Below are 18,825 nucleotides of genomic sequence, written 5' to 3'. Positions count from 1 at the left end.
TCCGCCTGCCAGCACCCCCTCCCCCACCTCCACCTGCCAGCACCCCCTCCCCCACCTCCACCTGCCAGCCCACACTCAGGACCACCCTCCACTGCCTGGGGCTCCCTCGGGGAGGTCAGGCTGGACCTTTAGGCCCCAGAAGCCGCACCCGCTCATGTTGCATTCCGTGAGGGGCCTCTGACTCCTCCTGCTCAGAGACCACTCTGGAACCCACAACCCTAAGCCAGGCTGTGGCCCGGGCCCTGGCACAGCCTCAACCCTGTGGAAGGGGCTGCTGGCCCCAGAGCTGCCCCTGAGCCCGAATTTTGTTGGGGATGGCCCAGCCCAGGCAGGCAGGGAAAGGGGGTGCTGAGTTGCAGACTCAGGTCCCTGCCAGCCCCCAAGGCCCAGGCAGACTGTCCCCACTGGGGCCTTCAGGAGGGGCCTATGAGCCCCCAGCAGTCCCAGAGAGTGTCTGCGAGCATCTGGCCCCTAACTCAGGCACACACCCCACGCCGTGAGCATCCGGCCTCCCTTGCTCCAACCAGGCATGACCAGCCATATACGGTGAGAACAGGCCAGAGCAGGCAGCAGCTGGCAAGGGCTGGACGCGGAGGGGCTGTCAGGCTGTGAGCATGTATGTGTGTGTGCACGTGTGTGCCTGTACACGCGTGTGCGCACATGTGTGTGTGCACGTGTGTGTGCGTGCATGTGAGCATGTCAGGGACCCTGGGGCCTGGTGGTCGCGCCCACAGAACCCTCTTTCCAAGACGCAGCAAAGCAGCAAGGCTCCTGGGCCTGGTTTGCTGGCTCAGCCAGCGCCACCCGTAACCAGGACCTGCTGACGGGCAGAGTTCTTCTCCCCCAGCCCAGCAGGCTTTCCGGAAACAGAAACTAATTACAGACAATAAAGGCGGCAGCTCAGCTGAACGCCGCATTTTCATAACTCCTATCATCAGCGTGGTTGGGCGAGGGCTATGTGGGGAAAGTAACAAGCATGTCAGACTGCACCCCACCAGGCCAGTGTACCCCCCTCAAGGCTGTGAGGCTGGGGGCCCGGGAAGGTGCTGCAGCTTCATTTGGGCACCTGCCCTGAATGCCCAGCGTACTCACCTGGCAACCTGCGCCAGGTACCCTGACCACTGTCCCTGGAGCTGGTAGAGCAGACCTCGACCCAGCTGCAAAGAGGAGGCACCGGGGGACCCCCGCCTGCCCACCTGCCACAGGCTGTGGGATGGCTGGCCAGGCGGCCCCTCCTCGGCAGCCACGGCTCGAAGGCACCGCCAGGGTCCCTCCAGCTCAGGCAGAGCTGGCTGACCCTCAGCCACACCGCCACAGCCCAAGTGCAGCCCTGGCTCCAGAGTCCAGGCAGGACCCCGTGAAGCCTCACCCTGAACATCTGCTTCACCCGCTGGCGGGGCAGGTTCACGTTGAGCTTGTGCAGCAGCCGCAGGACCTCGCTGACGCTCAGGCTGCCATCCCCATTCTTGTCCGCCTCATCAAACGTCTGCTTCAGCCACTTTGGTGCCGAGTTAGGGGCCAACAGGAATCCATGGGTCCAGCCCCACCGTCCCACCCTCCGGCCTAGGGAGGAAGGAATGGGGGACGCCAGGCTACCGGTCCCTTCCCCACCGACCCAGCAAAGGCAGGCCCCCTCCCCCACACAGGGCCGGCAGCCGAGGGGCCGGTCCCGGGGTCCTCCCCCCACCGCTCGGTGCCCAAGGATATTGGTCCCTGGTGCGCTGGCGGCGAGCCAGGCTGTCCTCGTCACGGATGCCGGCCATGAGGTAGCGCAGTCCGGTGACCCAGGTACGCGCCACCTCGCTGCTGGTGGAGACCAGGTCCAGTGACTCGCGGTGGCTGCCGTGGTAGATGCTGAAGCAGCAGTTGGGGTCAAAGCTGCCATCGGGGTAGCGCTGGAAGACCTCCGACTGCCGCCCCTCACTCACCTCCTGGATGGCGTCGATGCAGACTGCCATGTGGGCAGGGGGCACTGGTCAGGACGCCCGAGGCCCAGCGTACCTCTGCCGGCAGCCCCAAGGCAGCAGTGACTGAGCAGGTGGGAGCTCCTCGCCCACCTATGTGTGACCCTCCACAGGGCTCAGGGGCCAGGGCTCAAGAACAAAGGGTGAAGATCCGTGAGAATGCACAGCCCCCCCCCCCGCACTGACCAAGTCCCTCCCTTTTTGCCCTGCTCCTACAGAAAAGACAGAGCCCCTCCACCCACAAGGGAGAGCATCCGCCACCCCCCAACACCTGCAGCCCCCAGTGCCCAACAAGCCCAGAGCTGAACGGTTAGCCAGCAGGTCCCCACGTTCCGAGAAATCCCCTAGCCACCTCCAGGGCTCCAGCACCGCCAGTGAGACCGCGCCTCCAGGGACCCCAGCTCTGCGCTCAGGTGCATCGAGACTCTCGTGACCTCAGGTCCCCTGGGGGCTCCGAGGCACGGCTCCCTCCAGGGGCCCAAGGTGGCTACACCTTTGGCAACCTCTGGGCTGAGGCCTCGCCCAGGACACCTGGGTCCTGCCCATCAGCAAAGCCAGCAGAGACCCTGGCTGCGCCCTGCTCCCAGCCCTTGAGGACTGTCACGTCTCTCCCCAATCTGGGGGTCGTTTCCGTTTATGCGGAGCTGTGACCTCCCCAGCTAGACGAACTATGCTATGCCCCTCCTCCCAGCCCAAGGAGGAGCACAGGGCTGGGCACGGCCATACTCAGTCCGCACTGAATTCCAGGGAGCTCAGCCAGGCAGGCAGGGGTCCTGTGTCTCTCCCACCCTATGGCCCAGAGGTCATGCCGAACCCCAAGGCCACTGAGCCAGAGCTGTCCAGGCCTATGGTCTCACCACCCCTCAACTACCAGCGCCTGCTCTGAGAGGCTCCGTACCCCGTGTGCCCCCAGGGACCCCAGCCTGACCCACAGCAGGGTCTCACTCACTCTTGGCCTTCTCGTTCTTGCGGGAGGGCCTCCAGCGGATGCAGGAGCGGTGCTCGTCCAGGTAGTAGAAGCGGACCAGGCCCTTGGAGCCGCCACGCAGCTTTACCATCTGCATTCCCTCCTGCATGGCACCCAGGCACCGCTCCACTGCACACGGGAGACACACGGCCGTCAGCAGAGGCTCGGCCATTCTTCACCTCACTCGCTCCGCCCACAACGCCCTGCCAGTGACAGGGCAAAGGCCAGGGCCCAAAGCCGCCTCCACCCCAAGTGCCGACATGCCTGGGTCACACAGCCCAGCTGGACCCTGCCACTCCTCCCCAGATGGTCCTGGGGACTGAGGGCCCTGCTCCCCACCCTGCTCAGCCACTTGGGAACCAGTGTTGGGCCTGGGACCCCGAGAGCCACCATTCTGACGGAGCCAGCACTGAACTCAACAGTGGGAAGGCCAGGCACAAGGCCAGACAGACGAGGCAGCTGGATCAGGCTGTCTGGGGCCACAGTGAGTGGAGGCCCCTTGCCAGGCGCAGGGTGGTCCAACAGGCAGCAACCCCATACCCTGCCCCCGCCCCTGCCCCCAGCCACAGGCGGCTCCTGGGAGCAGACAGTCGCATTCCCGAGCGCCCGTGCCCCTTCCTGACGCATCTCCAGGAGAGCCCCACCCTTCATGAGCAACCAGGGCAGTGCCATGAATGCCCAGTCCCAGGGCCCACGCAGCAGTATGGACTCGGGAGGCTGCAGGCTGGATCAGAGCTTCCCAACCCTCCCTCCCTGAGGCCGCCTGTCCCGTTCCTTCTCCTCCCCCCATCCATTCGGCCTCCTGCTGTTGCTTGTCCCAGGGGAGGGGGTGCAGGCTCCAGGGAGTCCAGGCCAGACTCAGCCACCCCAGCCCAGGAACAGGCTGGTCCCACCCCCCGGGCCCTGTGCACCCGCTCACAGAAAGCCCGGGTCCCAGAGGCACCATCTGCTAAAGCTCAGAGGTGCTAACCCCACACCACGTCTGAGGCTGAGGAACCCCGGGGGACGTTGTGGAGAACCAGGGCAGTGCCGGTCAGGCCCCCTTGGGGAAGCTACTAGGTGATCAGGAGCAGAGGGGAACTGAGGTATGGAAGGCATGGCAGAGGGGCTGGGCTCTCTGGGGCACTCAGGAGGTGAAGACGCAGTGTGGCTGCAAGGATGTGGGAGGGAGTAAGGCAGGACCGAGGCCTGCAACAGGTCAGCCCCAACCGGGCCCTCCGCGGGCCACCCAGACACACACTCCGGCCTCCGCGGGCCACCCAGACCCAGGCTCCGGCCTCCAAGGGCCACCCAGACCCAGGTTCCGGCCTCCGCGGGCCACCCAGACCCAGGCTCCGGCCTCCGCGGGCCACCCAGACCCAGGCTCCGGCCTCCGCGGGCCACCCAGACACACGCTCCGGCCTCCGCGGGCCACCCAGACCCAGGCTCCGGCCTCTGCGGGCCACCCAGACACACGCTCCGGCCTCCGCGGGCCACCCAGACCCAGGTTCCGGCCTCCGTGGGCCACCCAGACACAGGCTCCGGCCTCCGAGGACCACACAGACACAGGCTCCGGCCTCCCAGCCATGCCCAGCCAGTCTCTTCTGCAGTCTCCTAATGGCAAGGGCTCCTATGTCCAGCCTGCCCAGCCATCTGGACTGCAAGCACCACCAATCCCCAGAGCACAAGGGACCCCGTCAGTGAGAGCATGGAGCATTGGAGCCACTGAATTCTCCCAATCATCCCCCCTGGGTTCAGCCCCCAGGCCCTGCAGGCACCTGGGAGACCAAGGTGTGCTTAGGGCGCCTCTGAGGGGCTGAGAGGCAGGGCCTGCGGATGCTGGGATGCTGCCGGACCCACGTGACCCCTAGAGTTGGGGGGAGGGGGGCGGAGTCAGTGCTGGAGTGGGATACAGCTGCAGGGGTGGGATGCAGCCCCAGGCTTCTCGCACCTCCACCTCCACGAGCAGCCCCCACCCGCCAGGGCCTGCACTCGGCCCGGGCAGCTCCCCACCCTTTCTTACCCAGGGGACCAAGCTGCCACTGTGAAGACAGCACCACGCTTCCTCCGACCCAGAGGAGCACCTCCGCCAGCCAGGCCACCGTCCCCTTGGTCCGGCTGTCAGGGGAGGGCCAGGGGCCAGACATGCCCTGACGCTGGCTGGGCCTGGTTCACGGAGGCCACAGAGGCCCCCCGGCCCTCAGGCAGCAGAGGTCAGGCAGTGGCAGTGCTGGGGGCAGGACCTCTGTGGGGCCTTTTCTCCTCCGCCTCTTCTTCCTCCTCCTCAGGGACCTCCGAAGCCCCCACAGGGCTGTGGCCAGGCCTGGCTGGCATTGGTCTGACCGTCACCTGCTGTCCCTATAGCTCCCAGGCCAGTCCACCCATCCTCCAGGGCCACCAAGGAGTCCCCGAGGCTGCCAAATCCCATGGCTGGGGAGCGCAGGCCCTCGGCCCCGCCCAGCCTCTGACCCAATCCCTGAGCTAATCCCAGCTCCAGACCAGCTGGTGGAGGATTTAGGCTGACGGAACTCCCGGCTGGGCCAGGAGGACACTGGGGAGGCAACAGCGTTTCCCAAGGTCCCAGGTCACCCGACTCAGGGCTTTGGGACAAAGCAGGACCAACAGGGGAGGGGGATCCTCCTGGGACCTGGAGAACACAGCTTGAAGGCCTACGGGGCACAGGTCTCAGGGGACCCTGTGTGGGATGGGCCTCCCCACTGTGCACCCACCATGGATGCTGAGGCTGGCCTGGAGTGGTCCCTGCCCTCACCCCACATCCCTACTTAGGAGGGCCTCTGAGTGGTTCCTGCTGACCCACCGCACCATCGCAGCTCCCAATGAGGTGAGGACTCCAGGTCCCGCTGCCACCGGGACCGCACACCCACCCTGTTTACTGGCCTGGCACCGCAGGACAGCACAGGCTCCCCCATCCCTGAGTCCAGGCGGGGACACCAGGGGCAGCTATGGGCATGGAGTGTGGGCAGACCCCACTGAGCACCAGCCACCTGTGTCCATGCTGCATGGCCACGCTGGAGGGCCCCGCCGTTCTTCCCAGCCACTGCCCCAGCTGCACTGGCTCCAGCAACAAGGACCCCAAGGCCCCGGGGAACTGCCCTCCTCTCCCCACTCCAGGGAGGAGTTTGGCCTGCAGAGCCCAGGACAGGGAGGTGCCAGGGCTGGGCATCCTGGCAGAGCCCTGGGGCCGCCCTGAGGCGGCCCCTGAGGAGATGGCCGTGCATCTGCACTGACCGCTGATGACCAGGGCCGTGCCCGGCCAGATAAGATGCACTTGGCCCAGAGCCAACCCAGGACCCACCAGCAGACCCACAGGCTCTGCTGCTCTCAGCGGAAGCAGGCCAGCAGGCATTTCTGGGCTCTGCCGTGGAATTAGATTAGGGAGCCATGAGCTGGGGAGACAATAGAGGCTGGAGTCCTGGTCGTCCTCAGAAAGACAGGGCCTTGGGGCACGGCCACCGTGTCAGGGGCAGCGCCGGGGCCAGGAGGCAGACCCGATGGCCACAGCCCCAGCCCAGGGCACTGGCCCACCGATGCCTCGCCACGCCGGACTGCAGGCTTCCATTCCCACCAGGGGCACCCAGTTCTCCCTCATGCGCCTCAGGGACCTCCCGGCCTGGGGCGTACCTGCTCTCCCCTCACCCTGGGCCTAGCCCCAGCTGGGGGTGCTCCTGCCCCTCACCCACCCCTCCTCGAAGCACCCCAAGGCTGGGCCTCTTCCCCCTCCCTCCCTCCCTCCTTCCCGTGAGCTCTCAGCCACTAGCTGGTCCCCCATCATCTGGGGTTGGGGCTTAGAGGCCCCATCGCCTAAGCAGGGGTTCTGGGAAGGGCCACAGATTGAGTTTCTGGCCCCAAAACCCCAATGTGGGGCCCAGGCCCCCGCACCCCAGGCCCCCGACCTCCCCAGCAGCCCTGGCCTAATCCTCCGCTGACAGGCGGGAAAGGCCCAACTAATCCTTCCTGAATGGCCTCGATGGGAGCTGCCCCGCCTGCCCTGAGGACCACAGTGACAGCCCACTCCCTCCAAAAGTCGGGCAGACACACAACCGCAGCTGCTGAGTGAAGCCGGGGGCACCCCAGGCCAGGGACATGGGAGGGACCCAAGCCCAGAGATTTAAGAACCTTCCAGCTGCTGCCTATGGGTAGACCCAGCCCAGCCCCCCACAACGTCACGCCCATGCCGCCGGGCAAGCCCGGCCCCACGGCCTCCATAACCAGCCATATGCTCACCCTGCCTGCCCTGAGCCAGGGGCCGAAAGCCCACAGGGAGGCCAAGGAAGCCACACTGCTTTGCAGCTCCACACAGGGCCCAGCCCTCAGCCATGCTCCACACCCGCCCCTAGGCCGCCTCGGCCCCTCCCGTGAGCCTGAGTCAAGACACCTGGTGCGGGGGCTCAGGTGGGATTGGAGGGCCGCACCTGGCCATGGGCTGGCACCAGAGGCGGACCTGCACCTGCCATGGTAGAAGCCGAGAGTCCTGGTCAGGGAGAGACAGGGGCTCCCTGGGGGAGAGGAGGAGAGACAGGGGCTCCGTGGGGGGCAGGAGGGGAGACAGGGGCTCTGTGGGGGAGAGGAGAGACACGGGCTCCATGGGGGAGAGGAAGAGAGACAGGGGCTCCATGGGGGACAGGAGGGGAGACAGAGGCTCCGTGGGGGACAGGAGGAGAGACAGGGGCTCAGCCTGGGAGAGGAGAGACCGGGGCTCAGTCTGGGAGAGGAGGGGAGATACAGGCTCTGTGGGGGAGAGGACACAGAGGTGGGAGGGCCCTGGCTCACCCGCTGCTCCCCCTGGTCCCTACACACCACAGTGGGGGTCCCCAGTCCTCAGAGCACTACGTGACCCCCGGGATGTCCCTGAGCCAGGGACCTCATAGTCCTTCTCCCCTGCTCTGTCCCTGTGAGGCACACAGGGGACGCTGGCTGGACACAGGTGGACAGGGAGGGACGGGACGGGCAGGACAAGGCGGCTAAGGCCAGCAGGGCTGCTCTGAGGTGACAGGAGCTAGCGCCTGCATGGGAGAAGCCTCCCACACAGATGCACCCGATGGACAGACGGGCAGAGGGGCGGATGGATGGGCGGACAGGGCCGCACCCCACTTGGGTAGAGTTCACGGGAGGGCCCTTCGGGCCCTACAGTGACACCCAGGAAGGCACCTGTGACCCCCTGGGCTCGGCCCCCACACCCGGGCTGCACGGCCTCGCCCTGACTGCCTGGTCCTGCCAGCTGCTGGGAAGTAGGGGTCCCAGACCTGCCCCTGACCTTGGGTGGTCCTCCCTGTCTCGGTGCCTCAGTTTCCCCGCTGTGAAAAGTTTGCTCCTGCAGCCCCTCCCTTTCTTCCCAAGGCCTGAACCAGGTGGGTGGCAGCTGCTTAGAGGAGGAAGAGCACGCTGTCGGAAGCCAGGGTGGTGCTGGCTTAATTTTGTTTTTATGACGGAGATCGATCTTGTCCTAACAGCAGGCAGCACAGGCCTGGAGGATGCCGTCAACAACAGGCCGCTGGTGGCTCAGCATCTCCGCCTCCCCCCAGGGAAGGCTGGAAAATCAATGGACTCTTCCAACAAAACCCACGACTCACACCCACAGGCCGCCCGGCGTGTACACTACACACACACCCGGGCACCTTCGGGTGCCACAGCCCCTCCCACGACAGGGCCCGGCCCCTTCTCTTCACAAGCAGGTAAAGGGTGGGTGGGGGGCCCACCTCTTCCAGGCCGGTCCAGAGGGGGCCCTGGCTGCCTGTAAGCCCCTCCTCTCCTTAGGGTGGCTGCCTTTCACCAGGACCTTTCAAAGGGCCTCCCCACCCATCAGAACGCCAGCTGCAGTGAGGTGTGAGGGCCAGACGCTCCTGCAGCCCTTCCTGGCTCCGGCCCTTCCGCAGCCCTGACGTCCCCCTCCCATGCTGCCCCCACGGCTGGCCCAGCATGCAAGAGGGGCTGAGCCTGTGCTTGGGTGGAGGGAGGGAGGAGGAAGTGGCCGCCTTGCCCCAGCCATGGCGCCCACTGGGGATCAGCCGGGCCCCTGGACCCGCGCCGCACGGGAGGGAGGGCCGGGCCCACACACATATGGCGGAGATTATTTAAACGTCTCAGAGAAGCGACTTGTCCCCCCGCACGTCTGGGAGCCTCCTCCCCAACTATTTTTATTTGATCAGGAGTGAGTCTGTGCCTCCAGCCCTCTCCTCAGGCAGGACCCCAGGGTGGTCGTGCTAGGGGACCAGGGGTCCCAGGAAGGGCAGAGGAACAAGGGCAGGTGCCGGGGGCCTGTGGGGCCAGGGCCGCCCCCAGGCACACCTGGAGGGCACCACAGGACAGGTGCTCTGCCCTCTCCTCGAAGCGCCCTCCCTGTGGTGGCCACTTCAGCTCTCGGCGGGAGGTGGGGGGTTGTCGAGGGGAGGGCCTGACCCCATGGTAGCCCTCAGCTCGGCAGAGGAGTGGGCCAGAGGGGGTCCTAGGGCCTGGCTGTGTTCTGCTCCCGTGGGTGGCTCCCAGTCAGTGTGCCCAGAGCCCTGGGGGAGCTGGGATGGCCAGCGCCCTGAAGGGTGGGGACATATTCTTTACGGCCAGCCAAGCTACATCAGCCTCGCTGCCCGGCCTCCCCTCCACCTTCCACTGGTGACAGAGCAGGGGGAGGACAGCAGCCAGCCTCATGCTCCCCTGGTGGGCCAGTGGGTGCTAGGATGACCGGGCTCCTGCAGGGTCCGGAGGGAGAGCCAGCAGACACCTTTCTTCTGCCATCCGGCCACCAGGTGTGGAGGATGGGCAGGAGGACTTGTGACAGTCACAGGTGTCCAAGGCCCTCAGCCAGGGCCCCAGTTCCACAGAAAGGTGCCCCTCATCAGGAATTTGTAGTCACTGGACACTCTGAGCAGTCAGCAGTGGCTAGTGGACAGGATGTCCTCTGAGGCTGGTGCCCCGTGCCCCGAGCCTCCCTCCAGAGCAGCCCCTTCCTGGGCCAGTGGGCACCTGCCCAGCCCAGGCCTCCACGCTCTCCAGCCGACCAGCTATGGCCAAGGGGGCCCCAACACCTGGCCTTTCTTCAGCCTCCTCCAGGACTGCCAAGGCCAAGTCTGTCTCAGCGAGGGTCCCTCCCAAAGTGGGCTCCTCTTCCTGCCTCCTCACCGTCCCCGGCCGTCCCCAGCTGGCGGCAGCCCAGCTCACAGCGGCGGTATTAATCACACTTGACAGTCCCATCAGGAAGGGGATCCTATTATAGACCATTTCACAGCTTCCCCTCCTGAAAGTGTCCCCTGTGTGTCCCTGGGGGCTCCTGTCCCTGCCACCAGCTTCTCTGAGGCCCTGGCTGCCTCTCTGCCCTCACTGAGCAGACATGGCCAGCCAGGGCATCACACCCACCTCTCCTGGGGCTCTCTGAAAGCAGGTGCACTTCCCAGGGTACCCCAGCCACTGCCCAGTGTACCCCAGAGGAGCTGCAGAGGGAGCTAGGCTTGTGGCAGCGGCGGTGGGGGGGCCTTTCCTGAAAAGTCACCAGATGGAGCCCGGCCGGCCAGCTGGGAGAGGGAGCTCCTGCCAGGTGAGGGGAGGGGGCTGCAGCTCCAAGGGGAGGGTTTTTGAGCCACATGGGCAGAGCCAGCCCTGCCCCCAGCCCAGAGCCAGGCGCGGGAGGGGCGGTGGGAGCTGGGCGGGCCGCCAGGCAGAGCAGGCGCGGAGCCACGAAGGAGGCGAATAAACAGGAGGCCGAGCCCGCTGCATCTGTCCTGCACAGAGCTGCTCCTCCTGGCAAGAGCAGCCCAGGCCACCACCAGGTCGGGCAGCTGCTTCCTCCAACAGCCCCTCAAATGCTCCCGCGGAGAGCCTCGGAGAGAGTGGGTGTCCGGAGATGGCCTGGCCCTCCGAGTTTCCCTGCCGAAGTTTCTGGCATCTTGTAGTTTGCTCAGCCCCTCTGGATCTCCCTGCTCAAGCTGGCCCTAGGGCTGGGCCGGCTGCCCTGTCTCCCACTCCTGCCTTTTCCAGGCCAGTGAGGTGCTCCCCAGGTCAGCCCCCACCCACACACTAGCTGACCCAGGAAGGGCACAGCGCTGCCCCTGAGAACTGGGCTGCCCGAAATCCGGCCCTTGGTCAGCTCCTCAACAGGGGCCTGATCAATGTGAAATCAAGACCACTCACTCCCTCGGAGGCGTGTCCCTGGGTCGCCAGGTCTGAGCACGAGAAAGGGACGCACCCCCAGGACAGCGTGGGCACCATCCCGAGTCAGGGCTGCACGCTGGTGCCTGGGACCTGCTGCTGCAGGAGCCCCTGTGGCCCCCACCTAGGTGCTGCTCTCTGGGCAGAGCTGGAGGGAGCTCCACAGCCCCACCAGAGTAGCTCATTTGTGTCTCAGTGACCGTCAGCCAAACAAGGCCCCCTCTTGGGGTCTTTACCCAGCTAGCATGGATGCCCCACGCCTAGGGCCACCCCATGTGGGTGAATTCTCAGAAGCCAGAGGAAGTATCCTGTCCTGAGATGGTGCCCACCAACCCCACCTGCCCCCACGCGGAGGCCGGTGCCCACTCGCCTTTCCCACACAGGAAGTCTGTCCAGCCGGCGAGAGCCCACATACGCAGCGCCGGGAGCAAAATCCCGGGAAGAAACAGGCACACTGGATTACTCATCCCCTTCCTCAGCCCCTCCCCCAGCCCACCCTCAGTGAAGGTGGAGTCTCTGGGACCAGGTCCCCGAGAGGGCCCCAGGCACCCCTCCACACACCTGCCCCAGCAAAGGGCACTGCCAGGGCAGGGGCCGGCCCATGGTTTCTCCAGGAGAAAGTGCCAGGAACTGGGATGCCATCATCATCAGCTCATTAGCTGTGCAGATGGAAGGCCGGACCCAGGACGCCGGACCCAGGACACCGGTCCATCTGCTCCGTCCTTGGTGGCACGTGGAGTCTCTAAGGACCGTGCTGCTGGGTCCCCTCCCTCTGCCCAGGATGGTAGCACGGAGGGTGGGCTCAGAGCCACTCCCACCACTGCCCACTCCTAAGACTAGGCCCTTCCCTGGCTGGCTGCAGACTCCAGGTGTACTGGGTCTCCCGGAACCTGGGGCTTTGGGGCCACATGGCAGCAGCCAGCCCCTCTGTCCACAGTAGGCAGGCGTCCTGAGCCCAGCGGCCAGCACAGGGCAGTGACTCCAGGGAGCTCTCTGCAGGCCAGACAGGCAGGAACCAGGGACAGCGTGCCCAGGAAAGCCCTGGGATCAAGACTTTGGTCAGCAAGTGGGCACATCTGGAGTGACCCATTCTACAGGCAGAGTGTGTGCCCCAGCAGGCCTGGTCACACCGGCCATGCTGTCATCCATTCAGAGAGGGCACCTCTGCCTGGGGGTAGGGCAGGGGAGGGGACGGGCACCCTGGGGCAGCTGCACGGGCCAGACATGGCACGACCACTTTGCAGACACGCTGGCTCTGAACACTCACAGCCACCCCGTAAAAGCGCCCCGTGCTATCCCTCTTACCTGTGGAGGCTCTGAGAGTCCCTTGTGCGAAGTCACATAATTCATCAGAGGCAAAAACCAGCAACCTGGCCCCAGTCTGCCCAGCAGTGATGCCATGTCCCACCCCACGTGTCCACGCCAGTCAGAGGGCAGAACAACCAGGATCCAAGCCACCCGGAGGCAAGCTCCTACTCTCCCTGGACACCTAGGAAGTTCCTCCTGGTATCCAGCCCGAGCCACTCCTGCTGCCACCACAGCCCCTGTCCTGCTTCACCTTTTCCTCTCTCCACCCCTGGCCCAGAGCTAGGCTGTGCTCCAGGAGCCGGAGCCCCTGCCCCACCCGGTGCTGAAGAGGCTTGCCCAGGACACCCTTCGGAAGCGCTTGCTGTGAACAGCCCTAAGGCTCCCGCCACCCCAGCCGCTCTGCTCTGTCTGCGCAGGGCAATGCCCGGCTCCCAGGTCAGGAAAGCGTGACGGATCACAGCAAGAAATCTCCAACCCAGAGCGGGATGGGCTGGGCCAGCCTGGGACTCCAGGGAACCCTGAGGACGCACAGCAATTGCCGGCCCTCAGAGAAAGCAGCAGCTGCCCTGTCCATGGTGCTGACCGGAGCTCAGTGCCACCTCTGCTGACCTGGATGAGGGGCCGGGGTGGGGTTGGACCAGGAGAGCCCCCAGAGCCTCAAAAGCCAGAGCCCACCAGCCCCTGGCACCCCGATACCTGTCCCCCCCCCCAGGAAGTGCACATCTGCTGGGGCCAGGCTGCAGGTCAGGACCCGTGTCAGCGTGGCTGAGGGCGCCTCCCCGCCGCCCACCCGGACTCTGTGGACCCCTTGCAGGGAGCGGACCGTCGCGCTGAGAGGTGTCAGCACAGGGGCAGATGAGGCAGGGTGGGGCACTGGGGGGGCAGCACCCCTCCTCTGGGACCTCGTCGGAGGGATGTACAGGTAATGAGGTCATTGAGCCGCGCTCCTGGAGACCCTGCTGGGAGGGGCCATGCACTGCCCACGAGGGGTGAGCGGGTCACCAGCGAACAGCTCCTGCCCTGGGCTCCCCGCGGGACCCATCACAGCTCCCTTCCTGGGACCCCACCTGCCCCCTTACCTTGGTCCTGGCTGAGCCCGCCCGGGGGCCCAGGCTCTTCCATGGCTGGTGGGCGCCAATCTCAGTTACCGGCACGGCCCGAGGGGCCCCGGGCCCCGCGCTGGCCCCCGGTGTCCCCTGCGCCCCAGCCCGAGCAGGGGCAGCCCGCGCGCAGCGCCCATGCCCACCGCAGCCCCACAAGCTGCCTCGCCCGCGAGGAAGGCGGGGAGGGTGGGGCGGGGCCGCCGCCGGGACCGCCCCTCCTGCAGAGCCCCGCCCACTTAACCCTTGGCTGCCCAGCCGGGGCCCAGAGGCCTGTGCTGGGTGGAGGCAGGCAGCACACCGGGGCCTGGGTCTCTGGTGGGCGAAGAGCTGGCTCCACTCAGAGGCCAGAAGGGGAGGCCGGTTGGACGCTGGCTCGGCTGCTGGCTCTTCCCATAGCGGCTTGAGCGACCAACCCCATCCATCCTACACTTCCTCCCTCCCTCCCTCCCTCCTGGCTGGGCTCCTCCTACTGAGGGGTCGCTGCACCCCCAGGACCAGAGCCAAATGCTCCCTGGATGGCTGCCCCCCCAACCGCAGGGACCCTCAGGTCATTACACCCCAAGCCCCGAGGTTGCAGCCAAGAAGAGCCACCTACCCCAGGAGGGTCTCTGGGAAGGGCTGAGCACTGCCAACAGTCACAGGGGTGACATTTCACCGGCTGCCCTGGGGGGCGTCCAGTGCTGGGGGAGGCTGAGCCCCAGCAGTGGCTCCTTGTGACAGTGACAGCTGCAGCCCTGCATGGAGCTACACCACTTCCTGTGCTCCCCCAGCGCCTCGCCTCCCGGCCCTGTCCATCAGGTGCTGAGCTGCCCTCCCTCACCCCTCCCCTCCCTCAGGGAGCCGGCACTCGGCCTCCTGCACTGGCTGCTCCCAGCATCTGAGGGCGTCACGTTTTCCAGATGGACAAAAGAGACATCCACCCATGAGGGGCATTCTGAAAGGAGCCACCTCTGCCCCAAGGGACCTTGAGTCCCCATCCCAGAGAGCGGCCTAGGGGGCTTGTGCGGACGCTGAGCCCCGGGTGTGGGCAAGGCAGGCAGGCACACAGGCTGGAGCGGGAGGATGTGAGGCCGCTTCTGGGCTCTCTGAGCCACTGCCTCCTCAAGGAGTGACCACCTCCTGCCAGGTGGGGCCCCAGGTGTGGAGAGGGAGGGTAATCCAGCAGCTGCATTACCACCTGGGTCCTGCCAGGGAAGGCCCCTGGGCCTCACTGCCTGGCCTCCTTAAAGGGACTACCTCCTCCCTCCACTGCCACTCAGGGTGGCCTGGGCCCCTCAGCTGGAGCAGCCCCTGCCCTGGTTTCTGGGGACCTGCTCTCGAAAGTGGGCGGTCTCTGTCACGGCCCCTTTGGCACTGCCAGAGTCCCAGGGCCTGTGTCCACCTGCCAGGCACAGCTTCGAGAAGGAAGGGGCAGCACCCTCCCTCTGGGCCCCAGTCTGAGTGGGTCCTGGCACAGAGCTGAGTGTCAGGGCTGAGGGGAGGCCAGGCCACAGTGGGGACTGCCAAGACAAGGACACTGCAATGCACGAGTGCCAGAGGCAGCAGAGGCCCAAGAGCAACAGGCAACCCATCACCCCCATACCTGGGCTCCACAGGTCCCAGGACAGTCTGCTCAGGAAAAGGCCAGCAGCCCCAAGTCTCAGAAGGGAGAAACAGAGCCAGGTAGAGGAGACAGAGTGCGAAAGGCACAGACACACCCCAGGGTGGGAAGGAGGGAGAGAGAGGGTGCAGGCTGCAGGTCCTGGCCCAGCCAAGCATCCCTGGAGTGGACAGAGGCCCCGGAGCCCCCTCCAGAGGCCAGTGAAACCCAGGTTCAGGTTCTAATGAAGAATCCATCCTCGAGGCTGCCCCCACCCTCCATTCAGCCGGGAGATGATTCCCGTGACCACGGCCTGCGATTAAAGGCGGTGATTAAAAGCCGCCTGCCGCACATGTTAATTTGCTTAAGATTCTGATCTCCTAAATCTCCTTTCTGGGCATTTAAGCAGAATTCTGTCTTTGAGAGCGTTTGGCCTGGCAGGCGGTGGGTGGCGGGCAGCGGGCGGCGGGTGGGGAGGCGCCATGGTAGGGAGCTTAATTTTCTCCTCCTTTGAAGAAGGTGACTGGAAGGAACCAATGCGTCTGGGATGCAGAGCCCGCCGTGAGCCGGCTGGAGCCCTGCCCCCGCCCATGTGCCAGCACAGCTGCGAGGACCAGACCCAGCTCCTGCCTTGGCCAGAGGGTAGAGGGCAGAGGGCAGAGGGTCCCCATCCTGTGGCCCAGAGCTGTGTCTCCTTGCTCCACTTGCTGGACTGGTCCTTGCCTCCCGGGTCTGAGGCTGCCCCTGTTCCCATAGTCTAAGGCTGGTCTGTCCTTGGGTTCACAGGCATTGCCAGGACAGAGGCCGAAGGACACCATGCCCTGAGACAGGGTGAGTCTAGACCTTGGGCCCGCAGCTCTGGGTGCTCAGCGAGATCGTTGGTGGGCAGAGCTGACCCCCATTGCCTGTCCCTCCGTTTCCTCCATGCACACCTGCTCCCCAGGCTTGGGCTCTGCACACAAAGGAAGCCACTCCACCTGCCCTCCTGGGCGCCAGTGACTCCAAGCCCAGCCCCTGGGCCTGCTGAGCCCCTAACGCCTTCTCCAGAGCCGAGCCTGAGGGTCCCATCCTCAGTCCGTGTGAGTGCCAAGAACTGGCCATGAGCCCAAGGTCACCTGCACCAGGTGCCACCCCGACACCCACGCTGCCCACCCCAGACCACGCAGTGTCTCCATCTCATCTCCCTCAGCTGGAGGGGCTTTCTTACTCTATGGGCTGGACAGAGGCCACAAGCGGGCAGGGAACCGCCCAGCATCTCACAGGGGTAGGCTCGGGAGGGAGCAGAGTCTGCACAGAGCCCAGGCCTGGACTTCCCTGCAGCCCACTTCCATTCCTCCTTCCTCCATTGGCTTGGCGGAACAGGAGGCGGCCCCTCTCCTCAGCCATCCTGCAGCAAAAGCTCCTCCACCTCTGATCTCCAAAGAAAGCCATTTAGGTGGCCCCTGCTCCAGGCCATAGGTTCAGGAAGTCATGGCCAGGCCAGAGACTGGGGCCACTGCAGGCCAGTGTTGCTCCAGTCTCCCGGGCACCCCTGAGGGCCTGTGCGCACTTGTGTGCATACCCAGGGGCCGGGCGAGTGCTCCGTGCACCAGCCTGCATCAGGCTCACCAATTCTGGACCAGTGGGTGACCCTGTGTTTGAGCAGAAACAGCCCCAGAGAAAGGGATGGAAGGATGGAGACTCCCATCAGGGGAGGGCCAGCAGAGTGAGTGCAGGGCAGGGAGGGGAGAAGCCTGCGAAGCCCCTGCCCATCCTGGAACCCAGTGGAAGGAGAGCCCGGCCCCAGGACTTCTGGAAGCTCCAGAACTCTCTCCTGGCCAGTGGGCAGCACCTTGTGCAGCTAAGGAGGCCAGTGGCCTGGTCACACCCGCAGCCAGCTGCCGAGCGACCCCTGAACAGGAGCCAGCACCGTGTCCTCTGGGGCTGCTGGCCAGCCAGGGGTGCCCTGAGTGTGTTCCTGAAAATGTCACTGTGGACAGGAGCTGGGAAGGGCAGTAACCAGCCAGCTTGGGAGACCCTAGTTCACACCGTGGCTCTCTGTGCGCCCCATGGGAATTCACTGCCTCCCTGGCTTCAGTTTCCCTGAATTAAACCGGGGGGACCAGCAGTTCCCCAAGGGCCTGGCCAGCTGGCGCCTGGGCTCAGGCCGTGAAGGAAGAGGGTTCCGGGCGGAGGGCAGTGGGCGCCTTCAGTGAGGCCTGGTGGAGCCAGACATTCTTGCACCAAATGTCCAGGTGCGACATCCCCTCGGGTGGCCACTGCCGCGGGGAGGGCTGGGAGCCCTGTTCACGGATCACAGCCTGACCAGTCCCCGGCGGCGCAGCTGTCTCCTATCAGCCTCCAGGAGCAGAGCCCTGAGAAGCCACCTCCCGCCAGCGGTGCGGGGCCTTTGTGGGGCGCCTCGGTTTCAGCTTCCGAGTTCTGTCCTACATATGTCTCCAAGGAAACGCTTCCCGATGACCTGCTGCAGTAAACAGATTCTCGGCTGCAGCCCCATTCAGCAAGCTTGGGCAGGCAGGGGCTCTGGGTCTGCAGCCCACCAGGGCGGCCCTGCGGGCACAGCGAGGGCCCCCACGTGTCCCTGATTCTGCTCCTCCAACACCACTTTGGAATGCCTGAGTTAGATGGGCCCCAAGAGGCCCCTGGATCTGACCTCTTCACTTTTCAGATGGGGAAACTGAGGCAGGGGAGTCTTGCCCAGACTCTCTCAGCCCAGCTGACCCTGCAGCTCCCCCTCCAGGGTGGGCTGGTTCCCAACGGTCCCACTGGCCCTGTGGCCCCCCAGAGCGTGAGCACCCCGGCCTCCTCGTCTTGCACAGAACGTTCTAATCACCTCTCAGGAGCACCAAGCGCACATTTAAAGACAGAAATGTGGGCCCCTCCGGTGACAAGACAGTGCTGACAGCTCTGCCTCTGGGACAGACACAGCCCAGTAGCCTGAACCTCAGACGTTTTAATTATTCAACACCGAAGCCAATTCCGTGTTACTTTCTCGCCTGGTTTAAGAGTTCTGTGGCTGTCGCAGCTTCAGTTAGGGAACTAAGCCCACTGTGGGGGCCTCGATGTACCTCCACCCCCCCACTGCCCCGACACATACTTCAGCACCAGGATAGCTGAGGGTCTTCCTGTCCTGGGAAGTGGCGGGGGGTGGGGGTGCAGGCTAAGGCAAGGGATGCCCCTCTGGGGCCCCTTTGTGTCCCCAACACAAAGATCCCCCAGCCAGGTGCGGTGGCTCATGCCTGTAATCTCAGCACTTTGAGAGGCCGAGGTGGGTGGATCATGAGGTCAAGAGATGGAGACCATCCTGACCAACGTGGTAAAATCCCATCTCTACTAAAAATACCAAAATTAGCTGGGTGTGGTGGTGTGAGCCTGTAATCCTAGATACTCAAGAGGTTGAGGCAGGAGAATGGCTTGAACCCGGGAGGTGGAGGTTGCAGTGGGTGGAGATCGTGCTGCTGCACTCCAGCCTGGGTGACAGAGAGAGACTCACCCCCCAAAAAAATCCCCTGCTGCCTCGGCCCCCAGGGCCCCACGTGGAGCCACCCCGGCGATGCACTGAGCCCAGGGTTCAGTTCTGAGGTTCTGAGGTCACAGAGAAGCATGTGGCCTGGCTGAGGAGGAAGACAGACCAGTGAGGATCTCGCCAGACTGACCACAGCGGCCCCAGATGAACCAAGATGCCTTAGGGTGACCACCTGACAGCAGGCCATGGGGATGAGACCACACATCAGGCAGAGGGCGTGTCAGGCAGAGGGGGTGTCAGGC

The 18,825-nt window shown here is 65.2% G+C and overlaps 1 protein-coding gene across 17 annotated transcripts in view; it reads right to left on the bottom strand.

Annotated features, from left to right (window-relative positions):
• Positions 1-18,825, bottom strand: part of PLCH2 (phospholipase C eta 2) — an 89,521-nt gene that overhangs the window by 23,071 nt on the left and 47,625 nt on the right. For 14 of the 17 annotated variants that reach the window (XR_001829285.2, XM_037743513.1, XM_037743507.1 and 11 more), the window contains 3 exons: positions 2,914-3,060; positions 1,708-1,951; positions 1,370-1,499 (listed from right to left, as the gene is read on the bottom strand). Coding sequence is in view for 16 of the 17 variants with exons in the window: in XM_037743513.1 (XP_037599441.1) it covers positions 1,370-1,499; positions 1,708-1,951; positions 2,914-3,060 (521 nt within the window). In the remaining variant the exon portion in view is untranslated. Of the gene's footprint in view, positions 1-1,369; positions 1,500-1,707; positions 1,952-2,913; positions 3,061-4,933; positions 5,338-13,454; positions 13,635-18,825 lie in introns of those variants that run through there. The other 3 variants (XM_037743515.1, XM_037743510.1, XM_037743518.1) reach the window with 3 other exon arrangements.

The sequence above is a fragment of the Cebus imitator genome, unplaced genomic scaffold (assembly GCF_001604975.1).
Source record: "Cebus imitator isolate Cc_AM_T3 unplaced genomic scaffold, Cebus_imitator-1.0 Scaffold145, whole genome shotgun sequence".
Lineage (NCBI taxonomy): Eukaryota > Metazoa > Chordata > Mammalia > Primates > Cebidae > Cebus > Cebus imitator.
This window is presented reverse-complemented; position numbering and strand designations above follow the sequence as displayed.